The sequence below is a fragment of the Coregonus clupeaformis genome, chromosome 11 (genome assembly GCF_020615455.1).
Source record: "Coregonus clupeaformis isolate EN_2021a chromosome 11, ASM2061545v1, whole genome shotgun sequence".
Classification (NCBI taxonomy): domain Eukaryota; kingdom Metazoa; phylum Chordata; class Actinopteri; order Salmoniformes; family Salmonidae; genus Coregonus; species Coregonus clupeaformis.
Window position 1 is genome coordinate 16,582,681 of NC_059202.1, and position 22,999 is coordinate 16,605,679.

Sequence of the window (22,999 nt, forward strand, 5' to 3'; positions counted from 1 at the left end):
GAACAGTGAGAGACAGAATAACAACAAAAAAATCCAGAAAAACGCATGTCAAAAATGTTATAAATTGATTTGCATTTTAATGAGGGAAATAAGTATTTGACCCCCTCTCAATCAGAAAGATTTCTGGCTCCCAGGTGTCTTTTATACAGGTAACGAGCTGAGATTAGGAGCACACTCTTAAAGGGAGTGCTCCTAATCTCAGTTTGTTACCTGTATAAAAGACACCTGTCCACAGAAGCAATCAATCAATCAGATTCCAAACTATCCACCATGGCCAAGACCAAAGAGCTCTCCAAGGATGTCAGGGACAAGATTGTAGACCTACACAAGGCTGGAATGGGCTACAAGACCATCGCCAAGCAGCTTGGTGAGAAGGTGACAACAGTTGGTGCGATTATTCGCAAATGGAAGAAACACAAAATAACTGTCAATCTCCCTCGGCCTGGGGGTCCATGCAAGATCTCACCTCGTGGAGTTGCAATGATCATGAGAACGGTGAGGAATCAGCCCAGAACTACACAGGAGGATCTTGTCAATGATCTCAAGGCAGCTGGGACCATAGTCACCAAGAAAACAATTGGTAACACACTACGCTGTGAAGGACTGAAATCCTGCAGCGCCCGCAAGGTCCCCCTGCTCAAGAAAGCACATATACTGGGCCGTCTGAAGTTTGCCAATGAACATCTGAATGATTCAGAGGAGAACTGGGTGAAAGTGTTGTGCTCAGATGAGACCAAAATCGAGCTCTTTGGCATCAACTCAACTCGCCGTGTTTGGAAGAGGAGGAATGTTGCCTATGACCCCAAGAACACCATCCCACCGTCAAACATGGAGGTGGAAACATTATGCTTTGGGGGTGTTTTTCTGCAAAGGGGACAGGACAACTTCACCGCCTCAAAGGGACGAAGGACGGGGCCATGTACCGTCAAATCTTGGGTGAGAACCTTCTTCCCTCAGCCAGGGCATTGAAAATGGGTCGTGGATGGGTATTCCAGCATGACAATGACCCAAAACACACGGCCAAGGCAACAAAGGAGTGGCTCAAGAAGAAGCATATTAAGGTCCTGGAGTGGCCTAGCCAGTCTCCAGACCTTAATCCCATCGAAAATCTGTGGAGGGAGCTGAAGGTTCGAGTTGCCAAATGTCAGCCTCGAAACCTTAATGACTTGGAGAAGATCTGCAAAGAGGAGTGGAACAAAATCCCTCCTGAGATGTGTGCAAACCTGGTGGCCAACTACAAGAAACGTCTGACCTCTGTGATTGCCAACAAGGGTTTTGCCACCAAGTACTAAGTCATGTTTTGCAGAGGGGTCAAATACTTATTTCCCTCATTAAAATGCAAATCAATTTATAACATTTTTGACATGCGTTTTTCTGAATGTATTTGTTGTTATTCTGTCTCTCACTGTTCAAATAAACCTACCATTAAAATTATAGACTGATCATGTCTTTGTCAGTGGGCAAACGCACAAAATCAGCAGGGGATCAAATACTTTTTTCCCTCACTGTATATCTTACCCAAAAAAAACGATACATCCTATTGGATCGGGATCAAAAGACCACTTCTACATACTTTATCAAAAGTGTACTGCAAAATATTAAACAAATTGCTGTTCACAGTAACACCTACAGTACTACCTTTTATAGATGTAATGCAGTGATATGAAAACTCTAGGGATTCCTGTTCTCCACAGATATACAGTAGGCCTCTGAGACAGTGGTTGAGCAGACAGGACTGGGACGTGTTGTGCTGTTTAGGGGTTTATATTTAGCGTGAGCAGGCAGACAGAGTGAATTCCAGGGCAGGCCTCTCCACTCTGTGGCTGGCCAGTACCAGAGATATGGCAGTTAGAGTTGATGGAGAGAAGGGTGCTGTGTGTCCGACTGACTGACCCACCCTGCTAATGTGAGGGTGCTGTGGTGCAGTGGCTGCTCCTAATTACTACCAAGTAGCTGCAACTGCATGGAGCCGCGCAGTGCCCAGCGAGGGGCCCTGCCAGGCCAAGGGACAAGTCCTCCAGTGTAGAGAGGCCGCAGTCACCCCACTTCGCCCCGCTCACTCACTGCTCAGTGCTCTGGATTCACTCCCACGCCAAGCAGCCCCTGCTGCAGCCTGCTATACTGCTACTGCTGCCTCATCAACTTCTCTGGCTGAAATTGCAGGGTGGCGGGGGAATCGTGTCTGTAAATACGACTGCACTGACAAAAAATGTCATGGTGCCTGTTTATCTGGCTGGAACTTTGGGGACAGAGGTTCTTTCTGTTCAGATTCATATTGTCAGTGACAGCAGCCGGGCTGCAGTATCCTATCCAAAACACTACCCAATGTAGAAATGGCCTCTCTTCTGAATTGTGTGAACAGTATTTCAGTTGACAGTCAATATAATGGATTAGATTAGCATTATTTCTGCATCTAATATTTTTTGATAATAAATGCTATTGAGATGAGGCTTAACTCATACACTCAGTTTAAATTACATGATTACATTACTTTGTTTACTTTTATATCTATTTCATAACACCAGTTTATACCTAGAAAATCAATCTTTATATGGAATATAAACAGAATCTTTAAAGCCAGCTCATCCAATCTTTTCTCAACATCACAGCTAACCCCTAAACTGGATAGATATACTTTATCTTACAGGACTGGATAATGGTAATGTATTACAAACAATAAATTACATTTATTGGATTGAAAATACTTGAAGCACCAATTCATTCCAGAGAACATTGCTACCTCAAATAGAAATGGTTGCTAACATGAAAACATACAGTCCGGTGCAGGGCCGTGCACAGACCTTTCAGGGGGCAGGTGCTCAAAATGAAAAAAGGGCGCACATCCCCCTTTCATAATTAATATCTACGAATTCATAACATACCAACTGCCTCTGTAGCGAAAATTGTAACATTTTTTAGCATAAGCCTATTTATTTCTGCAACAAAACGCAAATTGTAAGCAAGCTGTTATTTACAGTGCCTCCTAAAGACATGATTGACATCGGGAAATAAGGGGGGGCTATCAGCTGATCATTGCTGTTGATGATTGATGTAAATCTGCTAGTTAGCTAGCTTGATTTTCTTCTATACTGATTGTGATTTATTGTCAATGCTCTTAAATTCTTAAATAATAACGTCATAATATAATATTAATATTCTTCTAATTCATGATGTATGGCTGGCTAGTGGATTGTGTGGATATTTAGTATAGGATGGTTAGCTAAGGTCTAGACTACCTGTGCTGCCTTGACGCACGTGCAACTCCCGACTGAAGAAGGGATGGAGTTGAGTCGGAGGGTCGTTGATGCAGCCACTCCACTGTACAGTATGTCTGTCTGCCTCTCTCTGCTGCACGTATCAGCCAACCAGACTGAATCTTGTTGATGATGTAAATCAACTTTCAAGATTTCAAGTTTGAATGTCATGTGCACAAGTAAAGTGTAATGCCTTTCTTGCTAAACCCAACAATGCAGTAATAAATATCAATGTAGTACAAAAAAATAACATAAGGTTGAACACACGAGAAATAAAATACAAAATAAGAAGAACATGAGAAAGTAAATAAGCACAGTGCCTTCAGAAAGTATTCACATGCATAGTGGCTGCTGCATCATGTTATGGGTATGCTTGTAATCGTTAAGGATTGGGGAGTTTTTCAGGATAAAAAATAAACGGAATGGAGCTAAGCACAGGAAAAATCCTAGAGGAAAACCTGGTTCAGTCAGTTTTCTACCAGACACTGGGAGATTAATTCACCTTTCAACAGGACAATAACCTAAAACACAAGGCCAAATCTACATTGGAGTTGCTTGCCAAGAAGATCTGAAAATGGTTGTCTAGCAATGATCAAGAAGCTATTTGACAGAGCTTGAAGAATTTTGTAAATAATAATGGACAGATGTTGCACAATCCAGGTGTGGAAAGCTCTTAGAGACTTACCCAGAAAGACACAGCTGTAATCACTGCCAAAGGTGATTCTAACATGTATTAACTCAGGGGTGTGAATAAGTACAGCACCAGTCAAAAGTGTGGACACACATACTAATTCAAGGGTTTTTCTTTATTTTTACTATTTTTTACATTGTAGAATAATAGTGAAGACATAAAAACTATGAAACAACACATATGGAATCATGTAGTAACCAAAAAAGTGTTAAACACATCATTATATATTTTATTTTTGAGATTCTTCAAATAGCCACCCTTTGCCTTGATGACAGCTTTGCACACTCTTGGCATTCTCTCAACCAGCTTCACCTGGAATGCTTTTCCAACAGTCTTGAAGGAGTTCCCACATATGCTGAGCACTTGTTGGCTGCATTTCCTTCACTCTGCCGTCCGACTCATCCCAAACCATCTCAATTGGGTTGAGGTTGGGGGATTGTAGAGGCCAGGTCATCTGATGCAGCACTCCATCACTCTCCTTCTTGGTAAAAATAGTCATTACATAGCCTGGAGGTGTGTTGGGTCATTCTCCTGTTGAAAAACAAATGATAGTGATACTAAGCCCAAACCAGATTGGATGGCCTATTGCTGCAGAATGCTGTGGTAGCCATGCTGGTTAAGTGTGCCTTGAATTCTAAATAAATCACAGACAGGGTCACCAGCAAAGCACCCCCACACCATAACACCTCCTCCTCCATGCTTTAAGGTGGGAACTACACATGCGGAGATCATCCGTTTTTGGTGGTTCACCCACCAAAAATCTCCAATTTGGACTCCAGACCAAAGGACACATTTCCACTGGTCTAATGTCCATTGCTCGTGTTTCTTGGCCCAAGCAGGTCTCTTCTTATTGGTGTTCTTTAGTAGTGGTTTCTTTGCAGCAATTCGACCAGTCCCCTCTGAACAGTTGATGTTGAGATGTGTCTGTGACTTGAACTCTGTGAAGCATTTATTTGGGCTGCAATTTCTGAGGCTGGTCCTCATGAGAGCCAGTTTCATCATAGCGCTTGATGGTTTTTGCGACTGCACTTTTCCTTATTGACTGACCTTCATGTCTTAAAGTAATGATAGACTGTCATTTCTCTTTGCTTATCTAAGCTGTTCTTGCCATAATATGGATTTGGTCTTTTACCAAATAGGGCTATCTTCTGTATACCCCTCATACCTTGTCACAACACAACTGATTGGCTCAAACGCATTAAGAAGGAAATAAATTCCACAAACTTTTAAGAAGGCACACCTGTTAATTGAAATGCATTCCAGGTGACTACCTCTTGAAGCTGGTTGAAAGAATGCCAAGCATGTGCAAAGCTATCATCAAGGCAAAGGGTGGCTATTTGAAGAATCTCAAATATAAAATATATTTTGATTTGTTTAACACTTTCTTGGTTACTACATGATTCCATATGTGTTATTTCATAGTTTTGATGTCTTCACTATTTTTCTACAATGTAGAAAATAGTCAAAATAAAGAAAAACTCTTGAATTAGTAGATGTGTCCAAACTTTTGACTGGTAGTGTATGTAAATTAGATATTTCTGTATTTCATTTTCAATACATTTGCAAATATTGTTTTTTTTTCACTTTGTCATTATGGGGTATTGTGTGTAGATGGGTGAGAAGAAAAAGCTATTTAATACATTATGAATTCAGGCTGTAACACAACAAAATGTGGAATAAGTCAAGGGGTATGAATACTTTCTGAAGGCACAGGGTCAGTTCCAATACCATATTTACAATGTGCAGGGATACTGGAGTGATAGAGGTAGATATGTACGGTCTCCCGAACCCATTCTTTCTCTCTCTTTGCTTTTTTAAATATGATTAATGGAACTGTCTACAGCTCACATTCATGGAGCACTGGTAAAAACTCTTAACATGTGTATTCTAGCAGCTGATTTAGCTTATGTCGGGGACTAGGCATCAGAATATATGATCAACAGAGTAGCAGCAGCGCATGATGATTGTATGTGTGTGTGTGTGTGTGTGTGTGTGTGTGTGTGTGTGTGTGTAGAGTCAGTATAAATGTGTGTAAATATTATGTGTGTGTGAGCAAATGAAATGAGTGTGTGTGTGTGTGTGTGTTGGAGTGTCAGTGTGTGTGAGTGCGTGGAGTCCTGTGAATCTTGTAAATGCAAGGGTCAACTCAAATAGTCCATGTAGCCATTTTGTTAGCTATTTAGCAGTCTTATGGCTTGGGGATAGAAGCCTGTTGGTGTGAGACTTGATTCACCGGTACCGCTTGCCGTGCGGAAGTAGAGAGAACAGTCTATGGCTTGGGTAGCTGGAGTCTTTAACAATTTTCCGGGCCTTCCTTTCACACTGCCTGATATAGAGGTCCTGGATGGCAGGGAGCTCGGCCACAGTGATGTAATGGGCTGCAAGCACCACCCTCTGTAGCACCATGCGATCAAGGGCGGTGCTGTTGCCATACCAAGCAGTGATGCAGCCAGTCAAGATGCTCTCAATGGTGCAGCTGTAAGGATTTGAGGGCCCATTCCAAACCTTTTCAACCTCCTGAGGGAGAAGGAGGTGCTGTCCCGCCTTCTTCACGACTGTGTGTGTGGACCATTTGAAGTCATTAGTGTTTTAGACACAGAGGAACTTGAAACTCTCGACCCACTCCACTACAGCCCCGTCAATGTGGATGGAGACATGCTCGCCCCACTCCTGTTTCCTGTAGTCCACGATCAACTCCATGGTCTTACAGACGTTGAGGGAGAGGTTGTTGTCCCGGCACCACACTGCCAGGTCACTGACCTCTTCCCTGCAGGCTGTCTCATCGGCTCCAGTGATCAGGCCTACCACCGTCGTGTCGTCAGCAAACTTGATGATGGTGTTGGAGTTGTGCGTGGCCACGCAGTCATGGGTGAACAGGGAGTACAGGAGGGAACTAAGCACACACCCCTGTGGAGCCCCCGTGTTGAGGGTCAGTGTGGCGGAGGTGATGTTACCTACCCTCACCAGCTGGGGTCGGCCCGTCAGGAAGTCCAGGATCCAGTTGCAGAGAGGGGTGCTCAGAGCTTGGAGGGGACAATGGTGTTGAACGCTGAGCTGTAGTCAATGAACAGCATTTGTACATAGGTATTCCTCATATCTAGGTGGGTGAGGGCAGTGTGGAGCGCAATTGAGATTGCGTCGTCTATGGATCTGTTGGGGCGGTATGCAAATTGGAGTGGGTCTAGCTAGGGCAGGGATCATCAACTAGATTCAGTCGCAGGCCAATTTTTTCTTGAGTGGATGGTCAGGGGGCCGGAACATAATTACAAATAATTTGTAGACTGCAAATTGACCGCAAGAAGCCAAACAGATTTCACAAAAACATAATAATTTCAAACCTTGCTAACATTTGTACACAATCACATATATCTTTCTATTATGCATGGGAATAGTTTGGAACAGATTTCCTGAACTAAAATCACGTAGAGCTGATTTGCTGGTGCTTTTACAGTCTTTTATGTCCAACAATAAAACATTAAATAATAATAGTTATTATTATTATATTTTGCTCAGAAAACTTGGGGGGCCAAATAAAATAATCTGTGTCGGGAACCCTGGTCTAGGGTGTATGGGATGATGGAGTTGATGTGTGCCATAACCAGCCTTTCAAAGCACTTCATGATTACAGATGTGAGTGCTACAGGGCGGTAGTCATTGTGGCATGAAGACTTAGAGTTCTTAGGAACAGGAATGATGGTGGTCAGCTTAAGACGTGGGAATTACAGACTGGGACAAGGAGAGGTTGAAAATGGCCGTGAATATGCCTGCCAGCTGTTCTGCGCATGCTCTGAGAACACGCCCTGGAATACCATCCGGCACCGCGGCCTTGCGAGTGTTGAACTGATTAAAGACCTTACTCACGTCGGCCTCGGAGAGTGAGATCACCCCATCCTCTGGGTCGGTGGGGGCCCTTACGCTCGGCACATAGTGTTGTTATTGTCAAAGCTTGCATAAAATGCATTTAATTCGTCTGGTAGAGAGGCATCGTTTGGCAGATGACGGCTGGGTCTTCCTTTGTAATCCGTAATGGACTGTAGCCCCTGCCACATGCCGGCGGGCGTCGGAGCATGTGTAATAAGATTCCACCTTATTTGCAACATTGTCCTTTTGCTCGTTTGATGATGTACTTGTTCCTGTCCTCAGCCATAGGCTCAGGGTTGTCTGCGATAGCCCTGTGTGCAGTAGCCCTATCCTTTATTTTAGCGCCAACCTCAGTGTTAATCCAGGGCTTATGATTGGGGAAGCAGCGAACCTTCACTGTGGGGACAACGTCGCAGATGCATTTCCTAATTAAGCCAGTGACGGAGGTGGTTAGCTCGTCGATGTTATCGGCGGAGTCTCAGAACATACTCCAATCAGCGCTAGCAAAGCAGTCCTGTAGCATAGTCTCTGAATCTGAAGACCATTTCTCAACAGATCGAGTCACGGGTACTTCCTATTTGAGCTTCTGCTTGTAAACAGGAAGCAGGAGTACGAAGTCATGATCTGATTTGCCGAATGGGGGACGAGGGAGGGCCTTGTATGCTTGCTTGTGGGTAGAGTAACAGTGGTATAGGACTTTATCGCCCCTAGTGGGGAAGGAGACGTGTTGATGGAAGTTGGGCATCAGGTGTCTTAATGATGCAGAATTAAAATCATAGGCAACAAGAAAAGCAGCCTCCAGGTGCAAGTTTTCCTGATTGTTTATAGCCTCGTACAGTTCGTTAAGTGCCAGCTTCTTATTATTCTTATCCTGGGGTGGAATGTATACAACAGCCACGATAACAGCTGAAGGGTCGGCATTTGACCATCAGGTATACCAAGACGGGTGAACAATGGGATGAGACTTCCACTGCGCTCGAGTCAGCACACAATTTGTTGTTGATGAAGAGGAAAAGCCCTCACCCTCTCTATTTCCCTAAATCCACTGTCCTGTTTGCTCGGTGAATGGAGAATCCATCGAGTCCGAAAGCCATGTTTCAGAGAAGCAGAGAATATTGCAGTTTCAAGAGTCCCGTTGATAGCAAATCTGCGATCGTTAGTCATCCATCTTATTATCAAGTGACATTAGCCAATAGAATGGAGGGAAGTGGTGGCCGGTTTTCCCATCGCCTTAATCTCGCCAGGACTACCCCTCTCTTGCCTCTTTAATGCCGGCGTTTCCTCTTGGATACCTTGAGAATCCCAGGGCAGATGAGTCGAAGTCGAAGTCGAAGTCGGAATTGAGGTATGTACAGTGCCTTCAGAAAGTATTCATACCCCTTGACTTATTCCACAATTTGTATGACAAAGTGAAAACATGTTTTTAGAAATGTTTGCAAATGTATTGAAAATGAAATACAAAAAAAGTATAATTTACATAAGTATTGGATTTATTAGGATCCCCATTAGCTGACGTCAATGGCATCAGCTAGTCTTACTGGGGTCCGACATATAACAAAAAATACATTACAGACAAAATACGTTACAATTTTCATAAATTTAAAAACGTTAACATGTAGTGTTTGTATGCATCGATCAGTTACACATACGTCAGTACATACACACAACAAGTAGGTCACATGGGGGAGAGGTGTTGTGCCATGAGGTGTTGCTTTATTTGTTTTTTGAAACCAGGTTTGCTGTTCACTTGCACTATATAAGATGGAAGGGAGTTCCATGCACATATGGCTCTGTATAATACTGTACGTTTCCTTGAATTTGTTCTGGACCTGGGGACTGTGAAAAGACCCCTGGTGGCATGTCTGGTGGGGTAAGTGTGTGTATCAGTGCTGTGTGCAAGTTGACTATGCAAACAATTTGGAATTTCCAACACATTAATGTTTCTTATAAAAACAAGAAGTGACGCAGTCAGTCTTTTCTCAACTCTTAGCCAAGAGAGACTGGCATGCCTAGTATTAATATTAGCTCTGATTACAATGACGAGCAAGACGTGCCGCTCTGTTCTGGACCAGCTGCAGCTTAACTAGGTCTTTCTTTGCAGCACTTGACCATATGACTGGACAATAATCAAGATAAGATAAAACTAGAGCCTGCAGGACTTGCTTTGTGGAGTGTGGTGTCAAAAAAGCAGAGCATCTCTTTATTACGGAGAGACCTCTCCCCATCTTTACAACCATTGAATCTATATGTTTTGACCATGACAGTTTACAATCTAAGGTAACACCAAGTAATTTAGTCTCCTCAACTTGTTCAACAGCCACACCATTCATTACCAGATTAAGCTGAGGACTAGAACTTAGTGAATGATTTGTACCAAATACAATGCTCTTGGTTTTAGAGATGTTCAGGACCAATTTATTACTGGCCACCCATTCCAAAACAGACAGCAACTCTTTGTTAAGGGTTTCAGTGACTTCATTAGCTGTGGTTGCTGATGCGTATATGGTTGAATCCTCAGCATACATGGACACACATGCTTTGTTTAAATACATGTACAAAAAAAATTACAAATGTTTCCTGATCTTTCTTATATCTCTCAAAATCAAATAGCAAACGATTCTTGGTACGACCTTCTTAAAACAGTTCCATATAGCTTAGTAGTACCCCTCCTCCCCCGGCTTAGACAGGGCTTAGACTCTTATGGGTTAAACACTATTATTGCACACAGAGTGAGTCCATGCAACTTATTATGTGGCTTGTTAAGCACATTACTCCTGAACGTATTTAGGGTTGCCATAACAAAGGGGTTGAATACTTATTGACTCAAGACATTTCAGCTTTTCATTTTTAATTAATTTGTAAAAATGTCGAATAAACATAATCCCACTTTGACATTATGGGGTATTGTGTGTAGGCCAGTGACAATTTTAAACTCAGGCTTTAACACAACAAAATGTGGAAAAAGTCAAGGGGTGTGAATACGTTCTGAAGGCACTGTAACTGCCAATCTGATGTTCAAAAGTTATTGCCGGTAATATAAAATGATAGCGGATACATTTAATGAAAGTAAAGTAAAAATAAATGCCAAAAGAATCACAAAATAACAAAGTTGGGACAGAGCTCGAAAAAGTGCAGCTATACAGTACGGCGCCATCTTTAACATCTTTAAATCAAGTGTTTTCAAGTTCTACTCAAATGTTATGCTGCTGTGGAAGTACTGTTGATATTTCAACTAGGTAACTAGCTACAGACACTCAACCGGTGACCGCATCTCAAGCCATGCATGTTTGGATATAGGGCCAGCGCAATCTCCGTACAGGGCAGACTGGGAAACAGACGCAACTCGGGCGTGCGCAAGCTCCGTACAGGGCAGATCAACAGGCGCCACCAACGGACAGGGTTGGGGTGGGGGGTGGCGAACTTGACAACATCACAACGACGTGCTGGCAGTGGGTTCAGAACAACAACAACAAAAACTGTTTACAAAAAAAATGGTATACCACCCAAAAGGGCACTTGGTGAGTGGGAGGGCAAAGGAGCATGTGCTCTGCACAGGTAGAGCCCTATCTGTGCACATGCCTGGTCCTGTGTAGTCAGTGGGTAAGTGGTGAGAAGTTAACTCCTGTTTTCAACTCCATACAGGACAACAGTAGCCTACTGCCATTAGCCTGTGTGTGGCAAGAGAGAGAGAGAGGCTTCTTTATGTTGAGTGGAGGGTAGGGGGGATGGGGGATGACACTGACCTGCCTGTTCCTCTCATCCATGATCCTCGTGATCTGTATCTTCTTCCGTCCCATCTCTGCGTCCTGTTCGGTCTCTCTGACACCTCAAGAATATCAGAAAAACAACAGAGCTTGTCTTCTTTCCTTCACTCCTAGCACATTGTACAACACTCTATTCTCTCTTCTCGGTTATGCTCTGTCCTTCTCGTGACCACACCACAATCTGCAGGGAGAGAAAGAGAGAGAGAGAGATAGAAAGAGGAAAGAGAGAGAGGGGGAGGGAGGAAGGAACAACATAACACTCAGTGATCTCTTCTCAGGCACATCAAAGCAGCCAAAGGCTCTGTATTCCATTTCCTGACACATACAGAGAGGATCTGAGACCGACTGGAGAACATGATGTCTCCTTATCTCCCCACATGCACTTCCACAGCAGCTGGAGCCACTGGCAGAACACATCAGACTTAAAGGAGAGACTGCTTGGAAAATGCTAAACGCAATTGATATGTCCTTAGTGTTGAATAGGTCTGATTCAGAACCAATGATAAGACTTTCAAGAGCGTTTCAAACTTAAGTGTGAAATTATGTTTTCCATTTGAAGTGAGAAATTACTGCATTGAGCTGTTACTGAAGTGCACCTTGGCATGTAGAGCTGGTGATGACTTCCAACCAAGTACATTTCTACTGGGTTTATCTTTCTTCGATCTTAAAGCCTAACAACCAGTAACAAGATGACAGAATCACAGAGCTTTAACTAATACATTCATCCTATTCTCTCTCTCTCGCTGTGTCTGTTTTTATCTCATATACTGTATACACCTGGAGTCAGTAGAAAGTCTCCATAAGATGCCTGTGAAGACAGAGTACAGAGCTTCACTCTTCCTCATCTGACCCAGGCTGCTGCCAGCTTTGCTCTTAAGATGATTAAGAGCGCACCTAGTCTCAGGTTGACATCCTCAGGTTTAAATCCTCTGAGGTGGATGAGGTAGTTCCCACGTGAGGTACTCTGTAACCTGCCAACCTGGCCATTGGTTCAGACTTCAGCAGGCCTTATGAAGTCTACCCTCTAGCTGCTCCTCTGCTCTAAGAGAGAGATATATACCTTTCCCTGGAGGAGCATTCATCACTGACACATGAACATAATGTACAAGCAAAACAAATTGCCTATACAACTACATTTAACCATAGCGCAGAACCTCTGAATGAAGTTAACGTTAGAGTATTCAGCCCACGTCCAGAGATACAGTCAGCATTACAGACTACTGTGTGGTTACACTTGAGAGCTGACACATCATGGGACCAGAAATGGCCAGTTCCAGTGGCACACAGTAATTTGGGGTTTGTGACACTGGCATTATAGTGTCTGGCTGTCTGAATCTAACCTCCACTGTTAGGCAAACTCAACATGAGTTCACCTAGCCAACAACCCACGCATTGCTGTCCACAGTAAGGAAACTAACCACCTAAAACCCCATGAAGAATTTCCCTAAACCACATCACAACACACCAGTGAGAACGACAGTGTTCTTTTTCATTCACCGTTTCCAAATACTCATACTGACACTTTTTCTACTGGTGTGTCTATATGAGTGTGTTTGTCTGTCTGTCTCTTACTTTGAATAGCAGTTATCTTGCTTGTCTTGGCACTGTATTGTACAATTGTACAGTAGGCCTATATCTAATGCCAGTAAAACACACACATTCCACCACGTCTCTTAACTGTGAGAGGATCTGTCATAGCAGTGCAGGACAGTGCATGTTCTTGTGGCGTAATGAATTGTGTCATGACATTTCTGTTACATAAATATGAGATGACAAGCTGAGGTCCCTGAGACACCAGGTGTGCTGCACGCTGCTTGGTACAGCTACACTCTGAAGAAAATACGTAGAAATATATAATTGTACTTGGATAAAAGTAATAATTAACACATTAAAAGTTGTTTGCCATTACAAAAATATATTTTGCAAACTCCAACTCATGTGCTACAGAAACACTGCTAATCAAACAATAGTACAAGGTGCCTGCACACTTGAATTAAAGGGTAACTTTAAGCAGTGTTATGGACTTAGAACAATGGCTCCTAGCCTCCCACGCATCCTTTATGTCCCTAACACTAAAACGAAAAAATTCAATATAAATATTTTCATACTTTTTAAGTTTACCAGTAAACTACCAGAGTTTTGGTATCTTTCAAGGATTTTATGTAACCTATCACAAGACATCTAGTGGCCCTTTTGGGTACTTCAGATTATCACAGGTGTCTGTAATAATCTCTGGACCGCTGTGTGGCTTTATCACATGTAAAATATATTAAATAATTAAATAAGTTCATTGAATATTGAATGACAAATCTGTAAAACATTAACCTAAATATAAATCATCAACTTAATGAATACCACTGGTGTTTAATATGAGGTTTTCAGCATGAAATATCATTTCTATATCTTTTTCTATACTTTTATTTATTTTACAATGTCAATATGTATTTGTTGTCAATGTTTTGGCGTCAAACTGGTGGCAGTTGTGAAAAAAGTCAATAGTTGGAAGAGTTGCAATGTTCATTTAAGCAATAATACATGAGGCCATGTTTTATGACATTTTTGTCATGGCTTTAACGTAGACCACCACAGCCATGATAGAAATGTCATAACACATGGACTCGAGTGTATTATTGCTTTTGTACAACGGGTTACCAGCATTAAAAATAACTATTATTTCCCAAACCATAAATGTTTCAAATAAACGTGATGCTACATTCATCAACACTGATTGTTAAGTGCAATTTTAGGTGTTCTCTGGTTGTTAGTGCTATTCGTATTGACTGCCATGTAAAGCAAAACTACCCTAGCACTGGTTGATAGTTCAAGAACTTTGCAGGTTGCTATGGCAAACAAAAAAGGTTGTTACGCAGGCTCTGTCTTCCCCCCTGGCTAGCTAGCCAACTACACAGCTAACACAATCAAGCAACACGGAGTACAGCCCTTAGTCGTGGTATATTGTCCATATACCACACCCCCTCGAGCCTTACTACAAACTGGTTACTAAAGTAATTATAAACAGTAAAAATACATTTTTTTGTCATACCCGTGGTATACGGCTTTCAGACAATCAGCATTCAGGGCTCAAACCACCCAGTTTATAATTGAAAATAATGCCATTGTTGATTAGATGCTTTTTTCATTAATTAGGCTATTTTCTCTTGAACCATATGGTCTATCTACTAGCAACTCATGGACAATATGAACACAGATATAAAAAATGAATATTATATATGAATACTTTTTTTATTCAAGTATAAATTACCAAAGTTATGATAGATTGACATAGGTTTTCTGTTAATTACCAAAGTTACTGAAGATTCTGGTAACTTTGGTAAATTACTGGTAGCTTTGCAATCCTACCTACAATTAAATAAAAATAGCAAATCATGTCTGAAAACTAACTGAAACTAAACTAAAAAATTTTTACAAAATCTAAAAACTATTAGAAATAAAAAAAAGAATATAAAACCACAAAACTATAATAACCTTGCTCTCCAGGCCCATACAACAATTGGATCCATAAGGTAAGGTAAACTGAACTATCCTTTTAAAGCATTACTCAATGTTAATGATGCTTGACAGGATGATTCTGTCCATTTAACCTTGCTTGTAAGAATGAAAACATATACAGTACCAGTAAAAAGTTTGGACACACCTATTCATTCAAGGGTTTTTCTTTATTTTTACTATTTTCTATATTGTAGAATAATAGTGAAGACATCAAAACTATGAAATAACACATATGGAATCATGTAGTAACCAAAAAAGTGTTCAACAAATCAAAATATATTTTATATGTGAGATTCTTCAAATAGCCACCCTCTGCCTTGATGACAGCTTTGCAAACTCTTGGCATTCTCTCAACCAGCTTCACCTGGAATGCTTTTCCAACAGTCTTTAAGGAGTTCCCACATATGCTGAGCACTTGTTGGCTGCTTTTCCTTCACTCTCCCTTCCGACTCATCCCAAACCATCTCAATTGGGTTGAGGTCGGGGGATTGTGGAGGCCAGGTCATCTGATGCAGCACTCTATCACTCTCCTTCTTGGTAAAATAGCCCTTACACAGCCTGGAGGTGTGTTGGGTCATTGTCCTGCTGAAAAAAAAATGATAGTCCCACTAAGCCCAAACTAGATGTAATGGCGTATCGCTGCAGGTTAAGTGTGCCTTGAATTCTAAATAAATCACAGACAGGGTCACCAGCAAAGCACCCCCACACCATAACACCTCCTCCTACATGCTTTACGGTGGGAACTACACATGCGGAGATCATCCGTTCACCCACACTGTGTCTCACAAAGGCACGGCGGTTGGAACCAAAAATCTCAAATTTGGACTCCAGACCAAAGGACACATTTCCACCTATCTAATGTCCATTGCTTGTGTTTCTTGGCCCAAGCAGGTCTCTTCTTCTTAGTAGTGGTTTCTTTGCAGCAATTCGACCATGAAGGCCTGATTCACACAGTCCCCTCTGAACAGTTGATGTTGAGATGTGTCTGTGACTTTATTTGGGCTGCAATTTCTGAGGCTGGTAACTCTAATGAACTTATCCTCTGCAGCAGAGGTAACTCTGGGTCTTCCATTCCTGTGGCGGTCCTCATGAGAGCCAGTTTCATCATAGCGCTTGATGGTTTTTGCGACTGAACTTGAAGAAACTTTCTAGGTTCTTGAGATTTTCCGTATTGACTGACCTTCATGTCTTAAAGTAATGATTGACTGTCATTTCTCTTTGCTTATTTGAGCTGTTCTTGCCATAATATGGACTTGGTCTTTTACCAAATAGGGCTATCTTCTGTATACCCCCCTACCTTGTCACAACACAACTGATTGGCTCAAATGCATTAAGAAGGCACACCTGTTAATTTAAATGTATTCAAGGTGACTACCTCATGAAGCTGGTTGAGAGAATGCCAAGAGTGTGCAAAGCTGTCATCAAGGCAAATGGTGGCTATTTGAAGAATCTCAAATATAAAATATATTTTGATTTGTTTAACACTTTTTTGGTTACTACATGATTCCATATGTGTTATTTCATAGTTTTGATGTCTTCACTATTATTCTACAATGTAAAAAATACTAAAAATAAAGAAAAACCCTTGAATGAGTAGGTGTGTCCAAACTTTTGACTGGAACTGTACATCTCACCATGTACTCTTTAGAAGACCTCGATAACATACACCTGGACCACTTTGTCTTTAAACCAGTCCAGCAATTCTGAAAGGTTGCTTACCAAACATTTGCACCACAGAGATCAATGTACAGTGAATATGTCTCTATAGGAGACCACATCAGGCTGACATCAAAATCAATACCAGCTACATGTCCCACAGAATGTCCAGACAAAACCAAGTCTCACTCACGACTATGAAACTGAGTGTTGTGAAGCTGTTAAAATAGTGGAACGATATTGTGCATTGTTGTTCAGTTTAAAAAGCCCCTGTAGATCCTTGGTATTCATCTAAGTTGGAGTGATGTTTGACCACTTTTGTTGTGTGTTTCTGTGTGTGTGAGAGACAGGCCCAGAGAGAGAAGCCCAGTAGCAGCCACTCTCCATCTCTCTGTCCCATCCTCCCTCCCCCGAGACAGGCCTCTGGGAGACGGGGAGGGTTGGTGATGGGGTCGGCCCTTTCACACTCAATAAAACATACTCCACTACCACTGTAATTATTGAACACAGCACATCCGCTCACTCTTTTGCTCTCAGTCAGTAAGCCTGAATAAGCTCTGCACGTAGATACAAAGCTGTAGGCCTAGCGTTACTTAACCTTACATCATATCTGACACTGCTGACCAACACAAAAGATGACATCCTACATGGTTTATTTCATAAAAAGAATGAGAACAGAATAGCTATTATTGACCCTGTTATTGACCATGTTATTATGCTGTTATCGACTACAACACAATAGTCTAATACTACATACAGAGCATGATGTGGTTACAATGATCTATCTTAACTTAAAGCCAAGAAAAACATCTAATGCTTTGAATATTTAGCTCTTCCTGTACTGTACTGTCTGTCTAACTGAGTGTTTAATATGAGGAAAGCCTTCCCTATTTCCCTTATTCCTCTGACTGTGATGGACAGCAGCCAAAGTCCTGAGCATAGCCATGACAGTTGTGCTTCCTGTGTGTGACGACCTCATTTGACTATCCTACCACAGGGCCAGGCCACTGCGTGGGCAGACAAGACTCAACCTCCTGCCTCTCCACTTCCTGTTTTTCAGGATCCCTCTAAATGCCCACTGCAGGGGAGGGAGGAAAAAAGGGATGGAGTGTGCCTTGGGGACACCCTTCCTCTCTGATCCCTCCACTTGTTACCTTCCTGACTGTAAGTCTGAGACTAAACAACAACACTACTGCATCTCCTGTTGATTATCTCTGTGTGTTTATTATGTTTACAGTACAGGGCCATTAGACAGGCTGGACAGGCACATGCTGCCACACCACGCACACAAGCACTTTCTATTCAGTTAAGACGTCAGTCCTTTCCTTGTTTTGGCCAATACTGATAATGACTTGAAACATATCCTGAGTTGTGCAAGTTCATACTTAACAAGAAAACAGCCATGTAAAACAGTAGCAATATTAAATTCAACTCCAAAACTTGAAAGTGTAAGGAACTGGCTCAGTTCCAGTTTGTACGGCTTTAAGCGGAGTGGGACATGGAGCAAAGAAAACCCTCACGGTTCTGCTGCTTAATTTCAATGAGACCCTGACATAAGTGCATTAAGAAATGAACACCCCAACTCTTTGTTCTTCCGATCATCAGGCTGTGCTGTACCTGTAAATGGGGCTGTTGGCCTGGGGGCGAGTGAGGGCGAGCCAGCCACTCTCTCCCACTCCTACACTTCCCTTTGTGATTGCACGCTTATCTCCCACTCCAGCAGGGAGACGGAGGATTGTGGACCCAGAAGCAGCATCACTAGTGTTAATGTCTCCTGATGCTAATCTGACACATGGCTGATCCTTCACAAACCACTTTCTCCATTCCTCTCTCTCCTTCTCATTCTTTCTCCATTCCTCTCTCTCCTTCTCCTTCTTTCTCCATTCCTCTCTCTCCTTCTCCTTCTTTCTCCATTCCTCTCTCTCCTTCTCCTTCTTTCTCCATTCCTCTCTCTCCTTCTCCTTCTTTCTCCATTCCTCTCTCTCCTTCTCCTTCTTTCTCCATTCCTCTCTCTCCTTCTCCTTCTTTCTCCATTCCTCTCTCTCCTTCTCCTTCTTTCTCCATTCCTCTCTCTCCTTCTCCTTCTTTCTCCATTCCTCTCTCTCCTTCTCCTTCTTTCTCCATTCCTCTCTCTCCTTCTCCTTCTTTCTCCATTCCTCTCTCTCCTTCTCCTTCTTTCTCCATTCCTCTCTCTCCTTCTCCTTCTTTCTCCATTCCTCTCTCTCCTTCTCCTTCTTTCTCCCTCTCCCTCTCTCTGTCTCCCTCTCATCTATCTCCCTTTCTCTCACTCCCCCATCTCTCTCCCTCTCTAGCTCCCTCTTATCTCTCTCTTTCCCTTTCTCGCTCACTCTGTACATTCCCTCACCTCTGTTTCCAAGGCAACTAATGAGATATTAATAAGATCTACCAAAGAGCTGTGCGAACAATTTTTTTTGTTGAGAAATAGGCTTTGAGAAAGAGAGGGAGAACTGCTTGCCTAGTGAGCTAAATAAAATGCTTTAAATATGTGCCCATATTGGGCTTTCTACAGCCTGTTAACTTTATTTGTAAAACATTTAATGGGGTGACATTATATTGATAGACAATGACTTGAAAAACATTCATGAGAAGCTAAGATGATTACTATATGAGGACCATGACAATCTTATAAAGAAATTGTACATATGTAATTTCCACAAAACATAAACCTATGGGGTAAACTGAAATAAGTTTAAAATGAATTGCTTGGCTTAAGATTTTGATTTTTAAAAAGCATGAATGTGAAAGACGAGTTAAGGCTATACTCTGAAGAGGTTTGCAATATACTGCTATTACAGTTGTGAAGAAAAAAACATTTGACTTGCAAATATTACCAAATGATAACTTCTAGGAACCATTGTGTGAACAATGAGTTAAACCCACACCCTTAGAAATAGCTGTGGTACTTTGAACCACCAAAAGCTATGTGAGAAAACTCATAATGAAAATGTTACATTGAGTAATAGCTTTATGTTACTGACGGAATGGATGGTAAATGTTTTCTTTTTTAGATGACCTTGAGATACCAACAGACAGTAGAAAGTATTTTCCCTAGTTTATTTTAATTAATAGTTATACTCAAGTAGGCCTTGTTATGATGTGAGTAGATCCAGCCCTGACATACTGTACATTGGTCATTAAAGTTGGAGTACAACAAGGGTTGGACAGTGACTCACACAATCATTCCAGAGCATGTTCTGCATAGCTTGCATAGTAAAGAATATTGGTTTATTGAGCTTATGGCTACTGGGACATGGCAACGCTTCTCCACTTTTATAACTATTTTAGCATCCATTTAAGGCCTACCTTGATCAAGTTTATATAACAAAATCCATTGACATGTATGAGAGTGTGACTTGTAGGGGACAATGATGCACAGGTTAGCGTTTTTCGTCATTAATCTTGTTCTGGAGGCAGCTCTGCAGGGTGTGGTCACTAGCTGGCACAGCCACAAAGTCATGAAATCTAACCCTAACCTTAACCACACTGCTAAGCCTAATGCCTAACCCTAACCTTAAATGTATCTAATTTTTGTTTTCATGAATTTTTACAATATAGCAGATTTTGACTTTGCAGCTGGCCTATCTAAGGGGAAATCGCTCAGTTCTGTCTCCAGGACAAGACTCATGACAATAAACGTCAACCTGCCAATGATGCAGTATTCACAGCCTACAGAGTGTTTGTGTTGAGGAGTCAGACCAAAGCAGGCCAGGCTGCAAGTGGTTAATCTCTACCAATGATGACTGCTACCTCACTCCAACTCCCCACTGACCCAGTTGTAATCCCACATTGGATCAATGCAAGTTCAAACCATTATCCATCCTGCTAGCACCTAACTCTGGCTGGGAAGATGGAGCTGCAGACAGGGGCACGCAGAGACAAAGCTACTTATCACCTCCACAATGACATCATCAGGAAAAGCCCACTGGATCAACAGGCATTTCTCTTAGACCACCACATCATACAACATCCATCAATAACCTGGGAGACACATGCAAAAAACCAATCTCTTTAGGAGAGAGCACAATAACAGAACATACACCCTTGCCAATCAAGACCGGTATCCTATTGTTACTTTTGAGTGTATTCCTATTGCATGCTGAAATCAGCTGAATTTAGCAGGTTTCAAAGGTATGATAAGGTTTGGATAATAGGCTACATATCCAGAAACATAAAGGACATGAGATGCTGACACTGAAACTGAGCGCTAGCAGACAGCCACCCTCCCTCTCAGTCACACAGTGATGTCAGGGGATGAGAGGACTATGCAAGGTGACTTTGACTAAATGCCTTGGGGTCCATGAGAGAAATCTATTGAAGTGACTTTAATATGACATATGTTTCTCATTTATCACCATATTGAGTCCTACAAACCTGTATGATGAAACCAGCAGGAAGAACAAAACCAATTCACATTTTCCTCTGGCTTGAAGGCATAGTGAGAAGAATCTGAGGCCAGTAAGACAACTGCAACAAGCTGGAGATATTGTGTACTGTAATCACTGCCAACATGTACACCCTAGCAGACAGAGACAGTAACTTCTACAGACATGGAACAGTGCAGTGAAGTTCAGACAACAGAGCTTTGTAAATATCACGGTCTAAACAGATGTTGTTGTGCTGGAGTTCGTGTGTGAGTGTGAGTATGTGGGCACACGTGTGTTTCTGTGTGAACTTAAATGAAATAGAGAGAAAACAGGGATAAAACCTTGAGATGGATTTGAGGAAGAGTTCCCCCCAGCCCCAGCCCCGGCTCTCTGGGTGTGTGCAGTAGCAGCAGCGTTGTAACATAATTACTGCTGGGACAATTCTATTCCCAATGATCCATTTGCGTCAGTCAGGTTTTCGAGCCTAGCCGATGAATGGATTCTCAGTTTCTCAAGGATAAAGAGATGACCCTCTCCTAACTGATATATCCATTTCATGTGCAGAGGCCACTCTCCTTCTCAAGGGTCATCTTGTGATGCTAATTGTTGTACAAGTTTTGGCATGAAGAAATGGATGCAAGCTTGGAGTAATTAATTATCTGGTTTTGGCATTTGAGAAATCCATGATATACATTAATGCTATCCTAAATTATACTGGCCTTTGGCAATTTTCCATCAATAGTGAACAAACCACAGGCCAATAGTGAACAAACCGCAGGCTAAACCCAAACAATATGCAAGTATGTTCACTTGAACATGTTGCTGTTCTTGGATGAAGCGCCAACTGTAATATTGTTCCATCAACCTTAATACCTTGTCATGTGATAATCAGAAATCACTGCTAATCAACCAAAGTGTCATATTCTACTGCAAAAATGAAACTGACTAAAGTGTCTAACTACTCACATCAAATTAACAGTAACGGCCAAACACAGTCACTTACCATCTCTGTCTCGGAAGCAAAACCTCTCTCCAAAAACATTTTATCACAGTAGGTCAATTTTACCAGTGAATTTCCTGACACGAGTCAGCGTCAGAATCTGACATTCTCTCTGGATGAGCACTTCAAGTGTCACAGCGCACCAAGTTCTCCTTTTCTAAATCATTCTGATGGAGCCACAGATGACACAGGTCTAAACGAAATTCACAGACTGCACATTCCTCCATTTTCTGTACAGTTCTGTAGATTTTCTTCATCATTCATAACCTCAACTTTTCAGGGATATCAGGAAAAGCCCATTTTCAGAGTCTCCTGTTAACATGCATGCACCCACACCCACATTCATGCATCCTAAATGTTAGCATGGCAGCACTGTGTGGACTGTGGAACTGTCATCTGTGTGATGTGGTGGTATTTCCATTTGCATGGTTGTCCATCATCACAGGAACTTCTCACCAGGGAGAGATAATCACGCCAACGCAGAGGGGTGCGACAGCCCCCTACCTCCAGCCCCCCAGCCCCCCTACCCCTCAGGCACCCTGCAAGCTGTGTTAAGTGGCATGGCAGCCTTTTGATGTTCCACAGAACGCAACACTGAAATGGTAAACAGCACAGATGAATCAAGATCTTCCTCCTGGGGGAATACGCTGTGTAAAGGATGTTAGGGACGTCATGCATTAATGTGTCTCGGCAGCACTACAGTTCCCCGCTCTCATCCCCTCTCTGAATTCACTGAATTTCCAGAGACATTCCGATTCAGTTTAGATATTTCATTCTCCTTCAAATATGTTGTTTGATCAACAGCAGGCAGATTTAACTACACAAACAAATGAAACTGCTCTGTGTTTACCATGTATTGTTGTACACATCCTGTATAG

At 42.1% G+C, this 22,999-nt stretch overlaps 1 protein-coding gene across 8 annotated transcripts in view; it reads right to left on the minus strand.

Annotated features, from left to right (window-relative positions):
* LOC121576626 (myocyte-specific enhancer factor 2A) overlaps nucleotides 1–22,999 on the minus strand; it is a 120,629-nt gene that overhangs the window by 71,683 nt on the left and 25,947 nt on the right. For all 8 annotated transcript variants that reach the window (XM_041889925.2, XM_041889926.2, XM_041889931.2 and 5 more), the window contains one exon: nucleotides 11,550–11,751. In XM_041889925.2, the coding sequence (XP_041745859.2) occupies nucleotides 11,550–11,603 (54 nt within the window). In that variant the 5' untranslated portion in view covers nucleotides 11,604–11,751. The remainder of the gene's footprint in view (nucleotides 1–11,549; nucleotides 11,752–22,999) is intronic.